This window comes from Thermobia domestica, chromosome 13 (genome assembly GCF_964235325.1).
Source record: "Thermobia domestica chromosome 13, izTheDome1.hap1.1, whole genome shotgun sequence".
Lineage (NCBI taxonomy): Eukaryota > Metazoa > Arthropoda > Insecta > Zygentoma > Lepismatidae > Thermobia > Thermobia domestica.
In genome coordinates this window covers 144,458,076-144,480,943 of record NC_137466.1, presented here as the reverse complement: position 1 = coordinate 144,480,943, position 22,868 = coordinate 144,458,076, and the positions used below count along the sequence as shown (strand labels likewise).

General features: G+C 37.3%; 1 protein-coding gene across 4 annotated transcripts in view; it reads left to right on the top strand.

Moving 5' to 3' along the window:
- The window catches only part of gsb-n (paired box protein gooseberry-neuro), a 134,175-nt gene that overhangs the window by 12,005 nt on the left and 99,302 nt on the right, over window positions 1-22,868 (top strand). For all 4 annotated transcript variants that reach the window (XM_081736641.1, XM_081736643.1, XM_081736642.1 and 1 more), the window contains exon 2: window positions 22,209-22,522. In XM_081736641.1, the coding sequence (XP_081592767.1) occupies window positions 22,209-22,522 (314 nt within the window). The remainder of the gene's footprint in view (window positions 1-22,208; window positions 22,523-22,868) is intronic.

Sequence of the window (22,868 nt, the reverse complement as noted above, 5' to 3'; positions counted from 1 at the left end):
CTTATGAAAAAAAAAATGACATAAAATGATATGTGAAAATGACATTTCTTATGAAAAAATTCAAATGGGTATCTTACTCTTAGGGGTGCATTTTTCTCAGAGAATATTCTCGAAGATTGTTTAGAACTGACTTCATAAGATCCACATTCACTATGACTCAGAAATAAACATGCGATCAAGAAGTATACAATATGGCAGGAGTCATTTTCCTGGAAAACATGAACAAGACACAATTGACTTTAGGAGGAGGTTCTTTCAGAGTCTCCAAAATAGTCCAGATATAAATGTTTCTTTTTGCTACCATAAACAAATACAGATGGTGATCAGAAAAATGGAAACACCTGTAGTTGGCAACACGTCAGATGTATGGGTTGGCAGTGCTGTCGTGGCGCCTGCAGCGCCGGACCGCTGGTGGTGGTGTGTTAGGTCGGTCTCCAAACTACGTCAGGCGCAGTGGAACAGCAGTGTCCAGTGGCTGCAGCAGACGGAGGTAGTGTAAAATGGGAGACCTCTCAGATTTTCAAAGAAGGCAAATTGTTGGTGCGCGGTTATGTGGAGTGAATGTGACGGCAGTGGCTACTGTGTTAGGTGTGTCGCGTGGGACAGTGTCGAAGGTGATGACGGCCTACACAACACACGGGAAAACCACATCGGGGAAGCGGAACAGTGGGCGGAAGAAAATCATGAGTGACAGGACACCGGGTATTAAAGCGCATTGTCACGCAGAACCGTCGTGCCACTGCGGAGCAAGTGGCGGAGGAACTCAATCAGCAGCTCCCCCACACTTTCGACAATCACAGTCCGCCGCGAATTACATGACATGAACTTACGGATCGTGTTGCACGGGTCAAACCGCTCATCAGGGACCATAACGCTTTCGCACGCTGCAAATGGTGCCGCGACCATGCAACTTGGACCGTTCAGGACTGGAAACGTGTGATATGATCGGATGAGTCATCCTTCACCCTATCCCCAACCACGGGCCGTGTTTATGTGTGGAGAACGCCCAAAGAAGCTTATGATCTGCAGTGTCTCCGCCCAACTGTGAAACATGGCGGCGGCTCGGTGATGCTGTGGGCCGCCATATCATGGTTTTCATTGGGTCCTGTGGTCACACTTAGCGGACGAATCACTGCCAACGATTATGTCGCAATTTTAGGAGACCACTTGCATCCTATGGTCCGGATGTGGTTCCCGGACAATGACGCCATTTTCCAGGATGATAATGCACCCATTCACACAGCTGGCGTTGTTGCAGCGTGGTTTGAGAAACATCGGGATGAAGTTCAACGCCTCCCTTGGCCCGCCCAATCCCCAGATCTCAAAATAATTGAACATCTGTGGTCCGTCTTGGAAACACGACTCCGGCGACGATTTCCACCTCCATCCTCTCTCACAGAACTGGCCGATGCCCTGCACGAGGAATGGTGGAAAATTCCACTTGCTACCATTCACGACCTCTATGCCTCCATCCCACGTCGCATCAAGGCTGTTCTGAAGGCGAGTCGTAAGTTGCAAGTCGTAAGTCGCAATCTGGTAAGTTGCAATTTAGTTCAGGTGTTTCCATTTTTCTGATGACCATCTGTATATTACTAAAACTAAAATGTTGAGTAAGCCATTTGTCATGAAAAGTTATATACCTATTATAGGGAGCTAGCTTGTTTACCCTCCCTATAATAACGATAATTATGCCTGTTGTTCTGTATGGCTGCGAAACATGGTCACTTACTCTGAGGGAAGAGCATAGACTGAAAGTATTTGAGAACAAGATCCTGAGACGAATATTAGGACCCAAGAGGAATGGGTATGTGGAATGGCGGAAACTTCATAATGAGGAACTACATAAGTTATATGGTTTACCCAACATTGTTAGGGTCGTCAAGTCTAGAAGGCTTAGGTGGGCGGGTCATGTAGCTAGAATGGAAGAAAGTAGAAACGCTTTCAAAGTCTTGACTGGAAGACCAATCGGAAAACGACCATTAGGAAGACCTAGGCGCAGATGGGAGGACAATATTAAGATGGATCTCGCAGAGATTGGAATGCAAAGTAGAAACTGGATCCAATTGGCTAAGGATAGAAGTCAGTGGAGAGCTTTTGTGAACGCGGCATTGAACCTCCGGGTTCCATAGGCCATAGAGTTAGTTAGCTTGTTTACCAGCTTGGGCTGAGGTAGAGGGAGAAAATTTTCAACATTTTTTCTGCCTGACTCTTGCGACACTCCCTTACTCTCCTCCTATATGTCAGCGTTGCCAGTCGTAAAAAAAATGTCACATGAATGTCATTCTGAAGAGTTAGTTGATTATTTGTTGGGAGGTAGTTGTGGTTGCGATTTTATTGCTTATTATTCATTTGACAATGGGTTCATAGCGTAAAAGAGGGCAAACTATACACAGCGTAACTAGAGAAGTAATAAGAAAGGTCATAGTGCAGTGCGACGAAGAAGCGAGGGCGAAAAAAACTGAAGGACCTGTTATCATAGTCGAATTTGCGTGTGTCCACGTGAACACGTTTCTATATTCTTTGAACATTATTTATGACTTAATTTTTTTAAAATTGTATTGAGTATTTATCTTCATTGTTTTATGTTACATTTTAGTGCCTAGTTTACTGTCTATTTTGTAAATTTTAAGTGCCTATTTGCCCACCTATTTTCCAGGATTTTAAACATCTGGTCTCTAGTGATAATGATTAATCGAACTTAAACATAACACATACCGGTATATTCTTCATTGCATTTCTAAACTGTTAATAGGAAATTATGTATATAATTTATATATTTCAAGTGTTATGTATAAGCCCTGTAATTAGATTGTAAATAAATGTATTATACGAAGACAATGCTATTTTTAGAGCCAACAAAATTTCTTCGAAAGAGCGGAATATTCTTAGATATAATAATTATTATTAAGAATTAATATTTATTATTATTATTATTATTATTATTATATTAATAAGAATTAACTCTCTAAACAAGCTTAGAAGCTTCTAAATGTAGGACCTACATTTTTCTTGCATAAAGCGGGGTTTGAACCAGTGCATTCAACTATCCCCAGCGGAATTGACCCTTTATGTTGCAATCGAAGACTAAAATGCTAGACCGCTCCGCCACGCGGGTGGTTATAAAATATAGAAGGTGAGTAATATGCAAAATATATTCAAATACGGTAACTGCTTATGCAATTTTTTTTTAAAATTCTTTCGATAGAGATTGCACAGTTTCTATAAACTCTTTGAATTAAGTGAGTATTAGGTGATTTTTTTACAGCGCACTGGCAACCCTGCCCAGGACCATCGAGTGACCGTTTCTTGATCACGGGGGTGGAAGCACCTGTCAATCAACTCTGAATTCCTCAGCCTCGCATTAAAGCCAGCTCCCAGTAATACATTCTATGTTGAACATCTGTTTCTTACGTAATGTTCTTCATAATTAGTAAAGTAATATTTCAGTGGTAAATCTACAGTGGCATAGTTTATAATATAAGTAATTTAAGAAACGGTAGTGAGAAAATTAGATGTTTTTGCTTCATTCCTATCGCTTTTGCTTTCTCCATCTAATGTTCAATATCATTGCATATTCTTTCGTTTCGTTTTCTTACATCTTATTGATTGTCTGTTCAGATTCCACAACAATGCCATCTCATGCGCAATTCTTAAATACTTAATTCTTCTACCTCCCACGTGAACAAGGGCGCCCATCAGGGGGAGCAAGATGGTGCGCTCGCCCCCCTAAAGGAAATTGTACTTCGGAATATCGAAAATTCAATAGAATTTTTAAAATAGTTACATCAAAATTTGAAACTATATTTGAAATGTCGCTTGTACTTGCCCCCTTGGAAACCACAACATGGGCGCCCTTGCAGGTGAATATTTTCTTCTTCAACAGTGAGAGTCAACATCCCTCACGAACTCCCCTCTCCAATTGTACTCTCCACTGTCATTTCTTTTCCTATTGTAATTCTTACTTGTTGGTTCATATACAGGGTGTTTCAAAACAAACCGACGTTAGGGAGGTGATTCCTGACACCAAGATAACACAAAAAGTATAGACCTACCTGGGTACACAAATTCTTCCTTTCGGAGTTATAGGCTGCCGAAAACATAAAAAAAGTGAACTTTAAAAGTCCATAGCTCCAAAACTATGGGATCTACCGTAATCGGTTCAAGACTTCGCTTAAGAATTAATATATGCTCCATCCACAAATTCATGTTTCAGAATCCTAAGGTACTCACGCAACAATTTTTGTAGAGGGAGTTTGGCTACCGGCATATAATTTGAATTCTCATCAACTACCTCTATAAAAATTGTTGAGAAAGTACCGCAGGATTCTGAAACATGGATATTTGGATAAGGTACATACTAGTTCCTAAGTGAACTCTTGACACGACTACGGTAGGTCCCATAATTTTGGATCTATGGACCTTTAAAATTTATTTTTTCATGTTTTTGGCAACCTATAACTCCGAAAGGAAGCATTTGTGCACCAAGGTTGGTCTATACTTTTTGTCTTATCCTGGTGTCAGGAATCACCTCCCAAACGTTGTCAGTGTTCTTTTGAAACACCCTTTATACGTAAGTTTCTTATGAGTCTTCTGACCTTCCATTGCAATTCTTCCTTCTTTATAGAACTTTTATTAGGAATTCATTCTCGAGCAATCAAAAGCCTTTTCTAGAAAACTAACAGTACATTCATCTCCCTTTGGTTCTTCTCTGTAAACATTTCGCCGGTTTTACTCCGAAATTCTTAAATACCGTAGAGAGAATCGTAGCACTTATAAAGACAGTCATTCGCTCGTTTGTTTTTGAACTGCTCTTTTCATCAATACATTCCTCACTAACAATTACGAATACTTGCACAGTTGCGCCGCCATTGTTTTTTTTTTTTTTTTTTTTTTAAGTCCTTTGGTTTATATGGATACAGCATCGTAACTAGGGACTTTTCTTGTGAGAATAAGCTTTAGTATTTGGGCCCTTCTAAAATATATGACACATGAAATTTGGGGCTCCTAGAATGTAAATCCTTAAGATACGTTTTTATTGTTTCTAGAAGCCCCAGTTGACGCTTTACTTGAGTAAGTTTCAGATTATATCCGTGCTTGATCATAGAGAAATATTTTGTTCAGATCATGAGCCACCAACAACACATGAAAGTATTGTCAGTTCTATTGAATATGTATGGTAGGCCCTTTCCGTGTTCAACTAGTCAAATTGTGCACAATATTTGACACAACTTTAAGTTTAAAATATATATATATTATTGCTGGGAGCCCTAATAGCAGACATTTTACAGAAATGGGCCCATGCCACAATTTCGCTTCATTTAAGATTTTTTATGTGGTACACCTATTTATTGCTTCATTTACATATGTTCGTATCGTATCATGTGGATTAGGATTACTAATGAGATTTCTAGCCTTTCGGCAGCTATAGCTATTTTGGTCTATCACATATAAGGGATGATATCTTTCGGCAATCACACTGCCCGGAAAATTTGAGAGAAGGAAAGAAATGGGTGATGGAAGGACTATTACGTGAAGTACCATACCAGCATTTGCATGGTGTGAATGAGAGGAAACTAAAAAAGTTTTACTCAGGATGGCTTGCCTGAAAAAGCTTTTCCACTTTTTCAATCGAGTTTTCCAACCAGACATCGAACTCGGGACCAAAAGCGAAAGGGTTAGGAACTATGCTACGCGGGGCCACTCGTATTATGTGAAGTAAGAAAGTTTTGGCTTAACGGCGGGCAGTTTAAATGGGAGGACAATTTCCCCTGCACTCCCCTACACACACAAGTTACGCACTGTGTCTATAAAGATTTTTCTGTTGTCGCTGGAACGAACTAAAATATTACTATCTACCATCATCATTATTGGCAAATTACTTGTAACTGAGAATCTTCTATGCTCCGCGGCCTTCAGTTAACCTCTACATCCTCATTTAGATTTGTCTGGTTTGATACCGTCCATTGACTGTAGCCTCCTTCGCACCTCCCTCTCTTTCCTGCTATCTAGCACGTCCCTCATGATACAGTCCCTTTTTAGTCAGAAATCAGGTTGTATTTCTCCTTTCATTCATATCCATTTTTTTAATTTTCTCCCCCACCAATTCTAAGACTCTCTCATTCGTTTTCTCAATGACCAAGCTAATTCTATCCATTCTTATCCACATTCACATTTCAAAGGCTTCCATTCTTTTTCAATCGCTTTTCCATAATGTCCATGTTTCTGTCCCATACAGTACAATTCTCCTTATTTTATGAGCTTTTTTCTAAACTCTTTATTCAGGAACAAACCGTCACTCCTATCCTTGCTTTTATTTCACGTCCCCTCTTTATATAATCACTAATAATACTAACTAGGTATAAAAAAAAAAGTCTCCCCTCCTATTTCTATATTTGACACAGACCACTTCGTTCCAATCACCATGGATTTTGTTTTTCCAATATTTATTGTTATCCCATATTCTTCACAACTTTTCATCAAGTTTCCAAACATCTCATTGATTTTCATTTCAGGCTTCGCAACAAGTCCTTTATCATCTGCAAATCGTATACAATTAATTGAGCTGAGCGAAGCGAAGCTCTTATACTCGGGTTTCCGCGAACTCCTCCTAGACCGTTTGGCCGATCTCAACCAAACTTAGCACGCTGATAGAGTATGTCGTGCTGAGTGACAACATAGGTCGAAATAAAAAATCCGATGTACCATCGAGGAATAATGACCGAAAAACGCTTCCTCCTAGACCGTTTGGCCGATCTCAAGAAAACTTAGCACGCTGATAGAGTATGTCGTGTTGAGTGACAACATAGATCGAAATCAAAAATCCGATGTACCATCGAGGAATAATAATCGAAAAACGCTTGCATAGACTTAACATGGGGAAAAAGTTTTCACGCGATTTTTTTGTCAACAATTAAAAATGGCATTTATTATTGCATAATGGCCAGGAATGATTACGTAGTTTAAGCTCGCTCAGCTCATTTCATTGCAATCGGGTACATCCATTGCATTCCTAGTTATATATTATACCTCTTATGGAAAAACCGTCTTCATCACGTGGGATGTTTTTCACTATCTCTTTTCGATAAATAGAGTAGCGCTATTTCAGATTTGTCGAGGGGGAAGGGGGAAGGAATGATTGTCCACTGACAAGAGTTTCACAGTTTTTGTTAGTATGCTAGTGTATACTTCATTGTAAATCCTTATATATATACGCGCAACCCGAGAGGACATGGTATAAGTGACGTGTGGGGCCCATTCAAAACTGGTTAGTATCATGCACATACACAGAGACATACAGACAAGACGAGCATCCACTCTATCGCATAAGCAGCACCGTTGCAAGCACGGTGAACATATTATGCCATGAGGCGCACACCATAGCCCAGTAGTGTCCGAAGCTCCAAGCATTGAGCTAGTGGTTCTTGTTTGGGGTACACACCTCTCAATGGCTGGTAGACGACATTTGAGTGACTTTGACCGCAGGCGAATAACTCGGCGGTTGGAATTGGGCCGATCGCAAGTGGGAGTGGCGCAGGAATTCAACGTGAAGAAAAGTGTTGTGTCGAGGCTGTAGAGTCTCATCCAAAATGGAGGTGAAGTCAGTGGACGTCGTGGATGAGGCCGTCTGAAGAAGATGTCGGCCGTCGAGGACCGATTTCTCACAATTTCTGCCAAACGTAACCATCAAGCTTCAAGCTCTCAACTGGTCAATGAGTTGTTTCAGGGTACAGGACAACGCGTGAGTCGTGAAACTGTTCATCGGCGGTTCAATAGAGTATGCAAGAAGGCCTGTGATATGTGTGCCATTGAAACTGGAGCACAAACGTGCGCGTTACACATGGTGTCAGGAACATGTTGCAGTGGGCGCATGTCATGTTCCCGATGAGTCGAGATTCAGCCTGTCGTCTGATTCTGGTCGGACTTTAGTGTGGAGAGTGCCAGGAACACGCTATCATCCAAACTTCATTGCTGAACGGCCGTCCTATGGCGGTGGTTCCATTATGGTGTGTGTGTGTGTGTGTGTGTGTGTGTGTGTGTGTGTGTGTGTATGTATGTATGTATGTATGTATGTATGTATGTATGTATATGTATATATTAAACGACTTCAACAAAAGCGCTAAAATATGCACTACAACGTATGTGGCATGTATGTAAAAACGTAGGTTACATGCGTAAATCCAGAAGTTTTTGGGCTTGACATACGACTATAGGTAACATTCCGTAGCAAACGTATAACTCAAAACGTATGTTTTATAATACTTTCCGAATAAGTGTTTCATCTATTTGTACTTTTCATATGAGAGAAAAAAAACTGAATATAAGCGGTCAGGATCTCACATACAGCTGGACGTAGGCCTATATAATATATAGCTGACGTATGTAACATACGTACGGAAGATTGTTAGATGTCAGACATCCTGTAGGGGCATGATGTAACATCTAAGCTGAAAAAAAGCAGTACCTATATAGCATATGGATAAAGCATGTTCCGTACAGATTTCCGTAGTAAACATAAGGAATCCGTATATTTGTACAATATACAGCTGTCCGATAATGAATTTTTCTCAGTGTAGAAAATAACAAAAGCGCTGAAAGCAGAAAGTAATAACAAAACCCTTAAAAGCAGAAAATACTTCATTAGGGTATACTGTTATCCATAAAGAATTGAAGTCTGTACCAAGGCAAGGAAATTAATATTTATAAAATCAGTTTTGTTGATGTTTTTATGAGGCATTAAATTGTTTGGCTTTGAACATACCATTTTAATATAGATTAGATGTCTGCACGGGCTCCAGCCGAGCCCGCGTTCCGTACTCGCACCTACAAAGCATATATCACTTCGGGCCCGGGCTCGGCCTGTAAATTTTTAAATACACAACCATATTTCTCGGGCCTTTTAGGGCCTTACTTCGTAAATATACTGTACAGTGATATTGATTGGACTGTTCTTTCTGGAGAACTTTTAAAGCACAACTGCAAAATTAAACCTCTAATTACAGTTAATGAAATAATTTTGTGTTAATTATTAAGTTTCTGTAATTCGGCCGTATTTCGGGCTCATTTGATTATCACACAAACTCGGGCCAGACTCGGTCCTAGAGGCTAAAACATATTTCGAACTCGGGTCGGGCCACACATTATAAATTCACGGGTTCGGCCCCGTGCAGGCCTCTAATATAGATATTAGCAAAGAGTTACTTTCTACTTTCAGGCGCTTTATTATTATTTTATCTTTTTTAGAACCTTTTAAAAAGTTGACTAGTTTTCTTGAAAAGAAAAAGGTATTCTGTGTTCTGGTTTTTAGTGCGTTTTTGAAGTCAGTTAGTTTTCTTTTAAGTTTTTTTTTCACTTTTTCATTACTCAAATGTTTCTTATATACCTAAAGGTAGACCATTAACTTCGAATATAGTAAGTCAGCCTAAGGAAAATGCATTACCAAATATATATATATATATATATATATATATATATATATATATATATATATATATATATATATATATATATATATATATATATATATATATATATATATATATATGATCTATAGTAAATTTATGGGTCAACGCGTTATGGAATCATACGTGAACATAAACATGATATTTACACTATCCTCTCTCTGTTAAGGAGTTTCTTGGTCGAACTGCAAAGACTGTAATCAGATCCTGATAAAATTTGTTGGGACTTGTATAAAAGTATACATTTTAAAAATGAACAAGTAGCATTACCACGAGTTTCGTCGTTTATGATGTGATATTTTCTCAATTACAATTGAAACCGGAAATGATACTATATTGATATATCTCTCGGTTTCAGTAGAGATATTAGAGTGGGGATGCATATATACTTGGGACGCTTAATTGATTTCTGAAAACCACTTCTCGCTAGCTGTTATGGTTTTTATCTTATGGTCATTAATTATTTTTACCGGAAGTAGTTGCTTTCTGCCACTCCTGGTTTTAATACAAAGATTAGAGTGGAGATAGAATATAGTTTTGGGACTCTTAATTGGTTGCTGGAAACTGCTTCTCACTATCTGTTACAATTTTCACTCTAACGTTAAAACCAGAAGTGTTTGATTTCTGCCACATCTGGGCTTTAATAGGAAGTGAATAGGATGTAGGAAGTGAATATTTTTTTGGACTACAAAAGATAACTTACCTTTGCTATTTACTTGTATTATGATGTTTGCTCTATGGTAATCAATGTTAAAACCGGAAGTGTTTGATTATTTGCACTTCTGGTTTGAATAAATGGTTAAGAAAGAAAATGTTACTTATTCTTAGAACGCTAAATATGTTCTTAGAACTATTTTCGCTATCTGTTATCGTTTCCGTTCTATGTAGATCAATATTGAAACCAGAAGTTGTAGTAGATTTTTAACACTTTCGGTTTTAGTAGAGAGTGAGGGATGTATGCGTAATGTTATTTCTTGCGGACGCTAAATCGATTGCGGAAATCAGTATCTTTCTATCTATTGCCGTTTTTACTCTACAGTGATCAACGTTAAAACCGGAAATGGCTCAATTTCTACCACTTCCTGTTTTAGTATTGGGTATAGATACCGAACTCTATCCGTAACTTTTGACTCTCTACATTCTACATTCTGACTCTCTACCATTTGGTGATAATTAGCCCTAGTCTAGTAACTCCCTGCATCTTTGTATCCATGATGGACGGATGGACAAGGAAAATATAAGTTAGAAAGTAGTTTTGATACATCAAACTCCTTAAAAAGAATAATCAAAATGGGGACATCTATGTTGAAGTTATGCGTGAACATAGAACTTAAACAAATAAATAAATAAATAAATATAAAGGGGTCGAATCGAGAACCTTTTCCTTTTTTTAAGTCAGTTAATAAATTGACATGTGTTCAAAAATTTACGAAAATTGTGTTTTTTTAAAATATGTTGTGCTTCTAATGATTGTACCATCAGTGCTGATTTCGTTACGAATATTTGAACCGGATGTATGCTGCACTCCGCCAAAAAATATCATGCATTGATGAAAAGAAAGCGGGTCATGCTGCTACAGGATAAAGCAAAAGCCAAAATTGGCTCGAAAAAATGCAACAAAAATTCAAGAATTTGATGGTACAACAGGCACATATTCATGATCATTATTACCTGTTTTGGTTCATGGCACACTTCTTAAAATCACGATGCTTCACCAATCAGCAGAAAGTGGAAATAGCAATGACTAACATCTTTGGCTCTAAGGACAAGAAGTGGTATCGCCCTGAAATCAAGAAATGGGCAGGCAATCTAACGCGAGGGGATATACTTTGTATGTTAACCTGGTTTCATTGTACTGCAATATATACACGTATGTTGCGTAACAACTCTTGTAAGCTCTATAGCTTTATATAAGCAATGACCATGTACAGCGGTGACCATCCCCCCAAGTGCTTGGGCTCAAATTTAAGGTCCTTTCGTGACTATGTGGTTACATAGGCGTCTTGAGTGTGGGAAACTCGGGTTCGATAGTCTGGTGGGAACTCATATAGTTCAGATCCCACGTTAAGCTGTAGGTCCATGTCTAATATAGACACGGCGCTGAAAGGAACTCTAAAACTCCAATTAACTATTTCCTTGAATTTGCCATTCTTATCCCCATTCCCCAAATATGTAGTAGAGGTGACCGGAATTGGTTGCAACAAAACCAAAGTAACTTGCCTTGTAGACTAAATTTTAATTAATTCAAAGTTCTTAAAAGCATCTTTGTGGTATAATTGAAGATCAATTGTGCATTATCAATGAAGAAAAATTGTTCCCTATCCCTCCTCAAAGAAAACTCTCTTGGGCCCAACCTGCTCCATAAAACCCACTTGTGAGCCCTACTGACTATGTATATTTATAGATTAATTGAGCACCGTCCGTTGGCTCCGCGGAGTATAGTCGCTAATGCTCTTTTCTTTGGTGCTAACGGTGGGGACACTCGATCGAAAAGGGTAATAGCTTTTTCAGACCAATCACCCTAAGTGAGAGTTTACCACACCAGGCAAATGACGGAATGGTATCTAACATACTTCCAGGCCGCTGCATTCCCTTCCCATTCCTTTCTTCCTTTGCAATTTTCCGGGCAGGTGATCGATGAGGGATAGGGCTAACTTGACCATAGATGCCGAAAGTCCAGAAACCTAATTCCTAATCCTAATCCTATCACCACTTGTAAGTAGTATGTCATTAGAAGTTTATCATCTTATTTCGAGTTAGATCTTTCTAATTTTCAATCTATAAATGCCTATATTCCATGTCCGTGAACCTGGCCCCACCCACATGGGCACTAATTTTAAAACATATGCCAAAAATTAGTGCCCAATTAGTGCTGACGAACTGTAATGTTAAAAAAAAATTGTGCCGTTACACAGACTTCAAAAAACAAAAAAGATTCTGGGTGGGGCTAGGATCACGCTAGCCCCACCCACTCAACCGATCGAGATGAAACCTATATCCAAGGTTAGTGTTAAATTAGTGCTGTCGATACCGCATAAAAAGAAAATTAGTGCTATTATCAGAAGGCCAAAATATATTCGAAAATGTTCAATGGCGGCATCATCAAAGAAAACAAAAGATCCCTCATTTTTATGATAATATATATAGCACGAATCTTCTTTCTATGCAGTATCGTCAGCACTAATTTAGCACTAATTTTTGGCATAGTTTACAAAATTACTGTTCCATTATTAAAAGTGGGTGGGGCTGTCTTCACGTTAACCTGGCCCCACCCACAGCGGCACTAATTTTGAAACATATGACAAAAGTTAGGGCCGAATTAGTGCTGACGACCTGTAATGTTAAAAAAAATTAGTGCTGTTACTTACAAGTCAAAAAACAAAAACGATTTTGGGTGGGGCTAGGTTCACGCTAGCCCCACCCACTCAACCAATTGAGATGAAACCTATACACAATGTTAGTGGTAAATTAGTGCTGCCGATACCGCATAAAAAGAAAATTAGTGCCATTATCAGTAGGCCAAAGAATTCGAAAATCTAATATAGCGGCATCATCAAAGAAAACAATCGATCCTCATTTTTATCATACTATACATAGCACTAATTTTCTTTCTATGCGGCATCGTCAGCACTAATATAGCACTAATTTTTGGCATGGTTTTCAAAATTAATGCTGTTACACAAACGTCAAAAAACTAAAAAAAAAAAGTGGGTGGGGCTAGCGTGAACCTAGCCCCACCCACTCAACCGATTGAGATGAAACCTATACACAATGTTAGTGTTAAATTAATGCTGTCGATACCGCATAAAAAGAAAATTAGTGCCATTATCACTAGGCCAAATATATTCGAAAATCTAATATGGCGGCATCATCAAAGAAAACAATCGATCCTCATTTTTATCATACTATACATAGCACTAATTTTCTTTCTATGCGGTATCGTCAGCACTAATTTTTGGCATAGTTTTCAAAATTAGAGCTGTTACCCAAACGTCAAAAAACCAAGAATATGTGGGTGAACCTGGCCCCACCCACTCAACCGATTAAGATGAAACCTATGCCAAAACTTAGTGCTATATTAGTGCTGACGATAGACACTAACATTGTGTATAGGTTTCATCTCAATCGGTTGAGTGGGTGGGGCCAGGTTCACGCTAGCCCCACCCACATATTCTTGGTTTTTTGACGTTTGTGTAACAGCACTAATTTTGAAAACTATGCCAAAAATTAGTGCTATATTAGTGCTGACGATACCGCATAGAAAGAAAATTAGTGCTATGTATAGTATGATAAAAATGAGGATCGATTGTTTTCTTTGATGATGCCGCCATATTAGATTTTCGAATATATTTGGCCTAGTGATAATGGCCCAAAAGTGTAGGGGGGTGGTAGAAATTAGGGGAGACCGATCCAACCATATTATAATTCGTCACCATATTATAATTCATTTGGAAGCCTACCGTGAATATTTTAGGGGGCCCAGTAAAAATTTAGCGGGGCCCGGCCCTAACCGTTCTCCGTGTTCCTTGCTTACTGGTCCGAGATTTTGAGGAGAAAAGTCAAAATGTGAGTGCAAAAAGTGTAACTTTAATGACACGTTGCATCCCATAAGTTGAAAACTGCGCACCGTGTCAGTAATAATAGCTTCATAATTTTCAGCCTTTACATTTCCAATGAAATCTGAACATAAACATTTAAATGACAGCCATGCTAATGTCTCAATTTCAGAGAGTTTAGTTTCTAAGTCTTCATCCTGCATGACCGTTTTAATCTGTGGACCAAAAAAATCTCCTTTAGTTTTTGCCTCACTTAAGTTTGGAAATTTCTCCTTAAGGTGCGTGAAAACAATACTTCTCCATCTAGTTCTTTAACAAAAATCTTCATCAACCCAAGCTTGATATGTAATGGTGATAAAAATAAATCTTGAGGATTTACAATTGGTTTAAGAGATATGTTCTTAGTGCCAGGAACGAAATTTTGTCTTTGAGGCCAGTATCTAGGGCGTAGTAGTTTGCTTTGTCACGGTTAATGGCATTTGAACTTTTTGTATTCAATGAAGTCCAATATCGCACTTATAACTTCATACGTCTCCTTTGTAAGAGCCGCATTATGTTACAGGAACAGATGGGTGAACATTTCCAATATGAGAAGTACTGCATTTAGACTTAGTTTCGAGCTGTCAATGAAGAAGTGCCACTCGGTGGGATTATGTTCATGTACCAAAGACTGAAATAAGCCATCTACATTGTTACAATAAACATTCCCCAAGTAGCAAGAAAGTTTTCAGCCTATTGGCGCGTGCTTGGCTTTTGGCTTTCTACGCTTGCACTTTCAACGCGTGCTTTCATACAGTCTGCCTTTCGTTGTACTTGCAAGCAATGCTTTAGACCCTTCGCAGAGTGTCATAGCATCACTGGCCGTTCATTGGTTGTTGACATGCTGCTAGCGTACAACGCTTGCATCAAGCTTGAAGGGAACACTGAATTCAAGGTTGCCCCCATGTAACTTCGTTACTGAAATCCAGCTTTCGGCAAGCTTGTACGCTTTCCAATTAAACTGGATACAAGCTTGGCCGACTTGCAATGCAAGTTTATACCAAGCGGTTTGCAAGCTGTTTCTACTACTAAGGTTGCCTCCATTTTCAACAGAATAGTCCTCAAAATGATTTTGTCGTTTTCTAAACAAACTTATTTTAACATGTTAAGCTAAGAGATTCTAACGCTGAAGCCTGTAGACTAACAATAATACTCCGATTTTGTTTTAGGAAGATTTAAGTCTCGTACAAGATCAACTGCTTTAAATAGTGGTTTTGCAATTTCACTTTTCGGATTTCGGAAAAATTACGGATTTTGGAAAAATCCGATGTCGGAAAAAGTCCGGAATTCTTCTAAAATGCCGAGATTCGGAAAAATTCCAGAATGTTTCCGAAATCAAATTTTTTTAAATTCCGGATTTTTACGAATTTCGGAATTTTACCGATATCCAGAATACTTCCGATTTTACTTTTCCGGGATGTAAAAATCCCGGAGTTGACCATCTCTAATATAAATATTAAAGTTCAAAATGTAAAACGGTTACGACCCTTGTTATATTTTGAAATAGTTAAATTAAAAGAATACAAACCTTAAATAGCAATTAAGTCAGAATAATAATAGGCTAATAATAATCAGCAAATCGCCCGCACACTAGTGACGTCTACTAGCGTCAGACAGGCTTAAACGATAGCACAAGTAGCGACATTAATTATTGTGACTTCACTATCAAAAATTAGCGTAATACATTGAGACTTCTGCCGTTCAATCTTGCCATGGACAAAATATAAAAAGTTTTGCTCATAGCCTTAGTTAAATACAATGAGCAGTTCAGATAGCGAAGTGAGTTCTATTTCGTACGCATTGAAATAACACGTTTCTATATATACGTATATATATATACATACATATATATCAAACGTATTGGTATTAAAAAGAATGCTATATAAGACGTACAGACAAATTGTGGACCGTTGTTCGAAACAAAATATAGGTAGAATGAAGCGTTCTCTAATTTTTGGATGAGTTACCGCGTGCTTTGGGTAGACAACATGATCTTTGCAATCTATTTAAGGCTGACACAAAGAAGTGTTTTCTTCATTTTTCTTTTTTTTATCTTCTAAGAAAAGTGAGAGAAAGGAAGAAAAGAATTATTGTCGATGTTAACAAGAGGTAGGTAAGTAGGGATTTTGCAACTTGTAGAGGTGACGAGACGTGAGTTTCTCGCCATGATTAATCTAATACCACGCTTGTTACAACTCACACACTGAACTGTAGAGCAAGGCAAAGCGAAAAAAAACCGTGGAATTATTTTTCACGCTTAATTTTTCATTTCATTCCCTTGTTCTCAGAGGACTGTTTTCTTCACCACTCAACAACTATCTGTTTTCTTTTGTTTTCTTTTTTTTAAAGCTAACAACCCAACAAATGATGGGCAAAGTAGACAACTGACAATGCAATTTTTTTTTTTTTTTTGGTTTAATTTAGAAGTATTTGAACCGTATTGTAATTTTGCTTTTTACATAACATCAAGGGTGCATGAGACGTTTCTCTACAACTTTCTGTTGAATTCAAACAATATTTGTATGTACCGAGAACCAAACCCAAATCTCCAGTATTACAAATGAGAACATTAGCTATTTAGAAAGAATTAATGTTCCTTGTTACTTTGACTTACTTGTGCATATGTGTTCAATTCTTACTATAACTAGCTTTGGACAAGTATTAACAGCGGCGCAAATCTGTTTTCAACATTAAGGAAGGGCGGGGGGTAGGACCGTTCTCATATTATTTTTAAGCAATGTTCAAAATATTTTATGAAGTTGGAAAACAATGCTGTGGAGGATAAGGGGAGCAGAGTTGTCTTCAACATTGAGAAGCGGGCAGATTTGAGGCTTATTCTGGGGGATATCAATTTCATCTCATTTTCCTTTGTGGCAATCAGACACAAATAAACACATCTTTCCTTAAAAAAAAAAAATCGAATCGGAGGGGACAGTTACAAGATTGGAGGGAACATGTCCCCCTTATCTCCCCGGGATTTGCGCCAGTGAGTATTAATCTGTTAATTAAATCTGAGTACACTAATCATTCAATTAATTCATCAATTTAGATGTAGGCCTATAGTCTCTAAGAAGAAAATAAAATTTGTTTGTAGCCTATGAAGATTTTTGTTACTACAATTGTCTTAGCACGGTTATTTTCAAACGGTGTGCCGCGACGGAACCGCTGATATGCCGGAAGAAAAGGATGTTGAAGAATATGATGAATACTCTGTAGACAAGTTTATTATTTATATCTTCCAAGACGAAAAGAATATTGTTTGTCGTCATTTCATTGTCAGGCAGGTGAAGACGAAGTTCCGTAGATAAAATATGTTAATGATCAAAATTACAAAATAACTTGGTATTAGCTATATAAAATAATAATAATAATAATAATAATAAATAAGAAAATAAGAAAATTAAATTTTTTACAAGTGTACCACACCATTTTAAATTATAGGGTTAGTGTTCCAAAAATTGATAAAGAGTGCAAAATGAAACTATTAAGAAAATAAAAGATAACTGAAACTTAATAATAATAATAATAATAATAATAATAATAATAATAATAATAATAATAATAATAATAATAATAATAATAGACTATTAATTCATTAAATGAATTAATTCATTATAAATGTCTGAATCAGATTAAATTCATTATATGAATGCAAATAAAAGTCGCCTTTCACAATTTGAGTGCATTTTTTTGCATAATTTGTATTACACCTGTTTCAATATGTATTTAGTACATTTGCTTTCTTTTATTTTTTATTTAACATCTTCTACACATCATATTTAATCTTTTATCTATTATCTTAATGTATGTATTGTTTTAATGAATTTCCTTAAAGGTCTTTCACGTTTATGTTAAGTTGAATAATGGACGAGTAAAGCACTTACATTACTTCCACTTATAACAATTATTGAGATTTAGGACTGATTTGTTTAGTCTCGAAGATATATGACTGCCTCATCTCGTCTCGAAATTCGAGACAAGACAAAAGTAATACACGAGATACATGATTAAAAAAAATATATAGTTGGAAATTTGCCAATAGTTTGATCAACATGCAATTTATAACGGAAACAACTTACAAACGGACCAGAATAAGACAATGGACGGATAGTAGACGATGCAGTATTTTTATTTATCTACATTTGGGGATATTCGACTTTGAGGTCAGTATTACTTTTTACGAGACCAAAGTAATACGCCTATAATATGATAATAAATAAAATAGTACCAGCAGTGCCCCCTGGAATACTACGTGTGTCCCCCCAGGAACACTTTTTTCTGAAAGAACGACTGTGTGAGCGCTCTACCACTGAGCCAAAACTGTCCCTTAAAATTATGTTTCCGGTAATTATCCAGTCATTTCACTAAATATTGTATCTTAATACAATCAAAACCTGTTAAATTGAACACGTGAGAATGTTATAGTGAGAGGGTGGATTTGATTTAATCACTTTTGAGGACACTCGTGTGAAAATTTCTGCTCTATCTACCTTTATACACACTCATATGGAAAGATCCTATGCATATGCTCGTGTACTCCTCACATCTTTTGGAGTTTCATTTCTTATTCAATAGAGTTATTGCTGTCTTCTACAGATCTCTTGGTCATTCCAAGGGTCTCCCGTTGTGGATAACTTTTTATATTGGAACTATGCCTTTTCACATTGCTCCCATATTTTTAATTCATTTATGTTAAAATATTACTTAACTAACCCCGTTTTCTTTTTATTTATCATCTCAACTATCGTTTTTTTGAACTCGAACTGATGTATCGTAAATTCTTTGTCATTCCTACTTTCTTAGTTTCTTTTTTCGACATATAAACCTGTGATTCTCAATCTTTTTGATGGGCGATACACCTTACTGATTACTTACAACATCGCGACACATCTATTGGATATTTTATTAATAGTAATATGCATTATATAGTAGTGTAAGACTAATTAAGTTTCTACGAAGTAGTACTACAGTAGTACTGAGCATTGGTGCTGCCGCTAGAGGCATCGACTGATAGAGTATATCTCGAAATTGATATTATTTAATTATTAAATGTTTTATAATATTTACAATCTAAAATTTCGCGTCACACTTTATGGGGCAGCGTGGAACATCAGTGTATCGCGACACAACGCAACGATTGAAAAACGCTGATCTAGACAATAATAGCGATCTATCCTTGCAAGTATCATACAAATGCTTAAATAGTATTTTTGTCAATTTCAGAAATGTCATTTCACCAACTTTCTCATTCGTATCTTTTTTTTTTTTTTTTTTATCATTGTTAACGTTTCCGCAAAACATCCATAGATGACACTTTTATGCATATTTCTTCGTATTTCTCTAGTCTTTCCAATTTGTCTATACTTTAAAAAAGAATTAATATTTTCGGAAACTAAAACGTTTCTGTTTAGCGAGTCAAAATATTTAGCTTCGTATATATAGTTTTCTTTTTAAATAAATTGATTCTTGCAAATTCTCTTGGCATTTATTTGTTGGAAATTCTGTTTATTAGTAGAAAGTTAGTTGATGATGTTAATTATGAGGCATAACTGCATCTTCTTGGTCCTGATTTGTTGATTTGTGCTGCTTTAACGTGGACAGTGGCGTATTTAGGGGGTGGCTTCCGGGCTTAAGCCCCCCGAAGTCACCTAGTATAGTAAAGTGAATGAAATATCTTGCAGAATTTTCACATTTCCAGGCAAAGTCCCCCCCGAAAGTTAGCAAAGCCCCTCCCGAAACAAAATCGTAAATACGCCACTGAACGTGGACCTATATAACATGAAGTAATAAAGGAAATCGACACCGGCTTATCCATTCGAATGGCCTAACTTAACAAATAATTACAAAGTTAATAATTAATTCTACGCTGTACACTAGAACACTGGCGTACGCAAGGACGGGTCTGGGTTTTAACACTTTCTTTTACGAGATATTGAAAAACAAAAATTTACCATATTAAGAGGTAAGTACAAAAATTGAGGTTGTCTTGGAGCAATATAAACTTGAATTTATCCTTTAATGAAATTCTGTATAAGCCACTACAGCATAATAGCCACAGGAATGTAGAGGGTTAAGTGCTGTATCGCCGAACCAATTTTAGGAAATTTACCAGGTCAATTAGATAATTTATTTTGGTTTGTGAGGAAGAATGAGTGAAAGTCAGGTGAGGAGAACAGTTGAACTTAAGAAAGTGGTTGTTAATGTATGAAGCACTGTATGTAGAGGCGGAAGGAACTATTTGGAAGAGATGTACACTTGTTATGATTTAGTCGCGGAAAAGGCAGTGTGGAAATGACGCGTATATTTCTATACGATTGTACACGATTTTCTACTTGAAAACTTTACACGCTTCTGTTTCCAAGGTCTAATCTAACCTAACCTAACCTAATTTAGTACATTTTGGTACTTTTTTTTTGATAGCAATTATTATCTCCGCACGTAAGATGTTTATGCCGTATACTATATTTTGCGCTACCCTAGTTTATATGTATACCCACCATCGCTGACGCGCATGCTCCGTACGGACGCACCCCTGCTACCGTTCGGGTCCCCCTGCTACGGTTCTGCCCTGACTCAGTTAGATAGTACTTGTGATTTTAATGACCACCTAGCACAAATTCGTTAGTGTCTTTTGCACAATAGTTCTTATCGCGTATTACACTAATGTACTCCTAAATCTACAAGAGAAATATGCAAGTCCTCACTCCTATCGACAACGTCGAAGCCAGTACTTGAGCCAGAGTCACTACCAAGAAACTAAATATAGATAATCCCTTTTTTCGGTTTCCTGGTAAAGTTTACTCACCTCTGTTTTAAAGGTTAATCTAACCTAATTTTGGAACTTTTTCCCGATTTTTCGTGTGGTCCTTTGATACAGCACTAATGCCGATTTATACTGTTTTTAATTCGGTTTAACTTTTCATAAATTATCATCTCCGGATAGATTGAAGTGACTGAAAGTAATCTTGAGAATGTGGTAGCTGAGAAAGTGGTAGATCCGCAAGCAAAGCTATGAATCGCTCCTTCACCACTTTTATGGCAGGGCAGGGATGCATGATACCTTCTTTGCGTATTTATAAATAAGAATTCAACAATAGTATTACCATACAATATAATGAAAAAGTGACCAATCATAAGAAAACATAAAGCAATCGATTTATTTCATTGGGATGAACTAAATGCTGACGTATTTAAGGGAAAAGCATGTGTAGTTTACGAGCAAATAGACAAAAACTTATTTTATGACACTAAAAATACAGTACAACTTCGTTTATTCGGCCCTCGTTGATCCAGATCACCGAATAATCCGGACCAGATTTGTAAACAAGAGGAAATTGTAGCGGCATGTACATCTCGTCAACTATTTGACAAAGGATCGTATCTCAAAATCTCACTTTTTCAGACATAAAGAATGAAACATAATTCCACAGAGGAGGAAGAAAGTTAAATAAGCAAACATCATGGCGTACTTGGAGCGTCAGCTCGATACCACTCCAGCTGAACTATTAATGATAAAGCGTTTGCATGACCGTGTTTTATTCAAACACCAAACGTGTTTGAAAGAGAAGACAGTGGACCAATTCTTTGTTAAGGAATGATGTAAAAAGTTACCGTAATAAACGGTAAGTCTGGTTATTTAAGGAATTATTTTGCTTATTACTCATATTACCCGGATTATTTTGATTTTCAATTTTCCGGATTGCCTTTGGGCCCAGTTAGTCCTGATAAGCGGGATTGTACTGTATGTTATTCGTGGTCAACAAACACAGATTCCAAATCCTACTACGTACTGAATTCAAACTGAAACCAAAATAGCCTATAATCGCATCAAACCTTTCATTCTGATACCAGCGAGATAACAGTATGTACTATTGTTAATATGATAAAATGACATTAGCTCTTTAATTTTAATGTTTCTAAAGTCAAATGTATTTCTTGTACTTGCATGTCAACAGTCATATGTGCGAAAGACGACAAGCTAATGAAATATTGTTCCCCTCCCTCTAACTTTAAACTTCATTTAGCTCGCCTACTTGAACCAAATTTTTAAAAACATATTTCTGTTTTTTGTGTTTGCTATTCTTATCAATTTGAATTTGATCAATTTTGTTGGTCAAACTTTCAATATCTTACATTTTTGTTTCTCTTTAAATAGGTCAGGGTCGCGTGAACCAACTTGGAGGTGTATTCATCAATGGAAGGCCACTGCCTAATCACATAAGACTGAAAATAGTCGAGATGGCGGCGGCCGGTGTGAGACCGTGCGTCATCTCGCGGCAACTCCGTGTCTCCCACGGTTGCGTGTCAAAGATTTTGAACCGCTACCAGGAAACCGGAAGTATCCGTCCAGGCGTGATTGGTGGCAGCAAACCTCGCGTGGCCACTCCCGAAGTAGAGAAGAGGATCGAAGAGTACAAGAAGGAAAATCCCGGGATTTTCAGTTGGGAGATACGGGACAGGCTGATAAAGGTACGTTTTCTTACAGTACATTTTTTACGCAAGAATTTAAGGCTGTAAGCAAAATGCATGGAAAGCTTCGGTTCTCAAATGAAAGAAAGAAATTAATAACCTAAATCAAAAACATCAGCAAAAGACGCACACTTGATACTTTAAAGGCCTTGAAGCAAAACATTATTTGATTCTCGATATCTGGATTGTTTACGATATGATCTAAATTCTGAGCATAGTTCATTGCACGAGGTCAAGACTAATAAATAGATATTGTCCGTCCCAGTTCTTTTGGTTAGATAATATTGTAGAATATTTACTATTGAATATGTGGAAAATGTGGAATAAGTTGCGGTAAAATATCTAG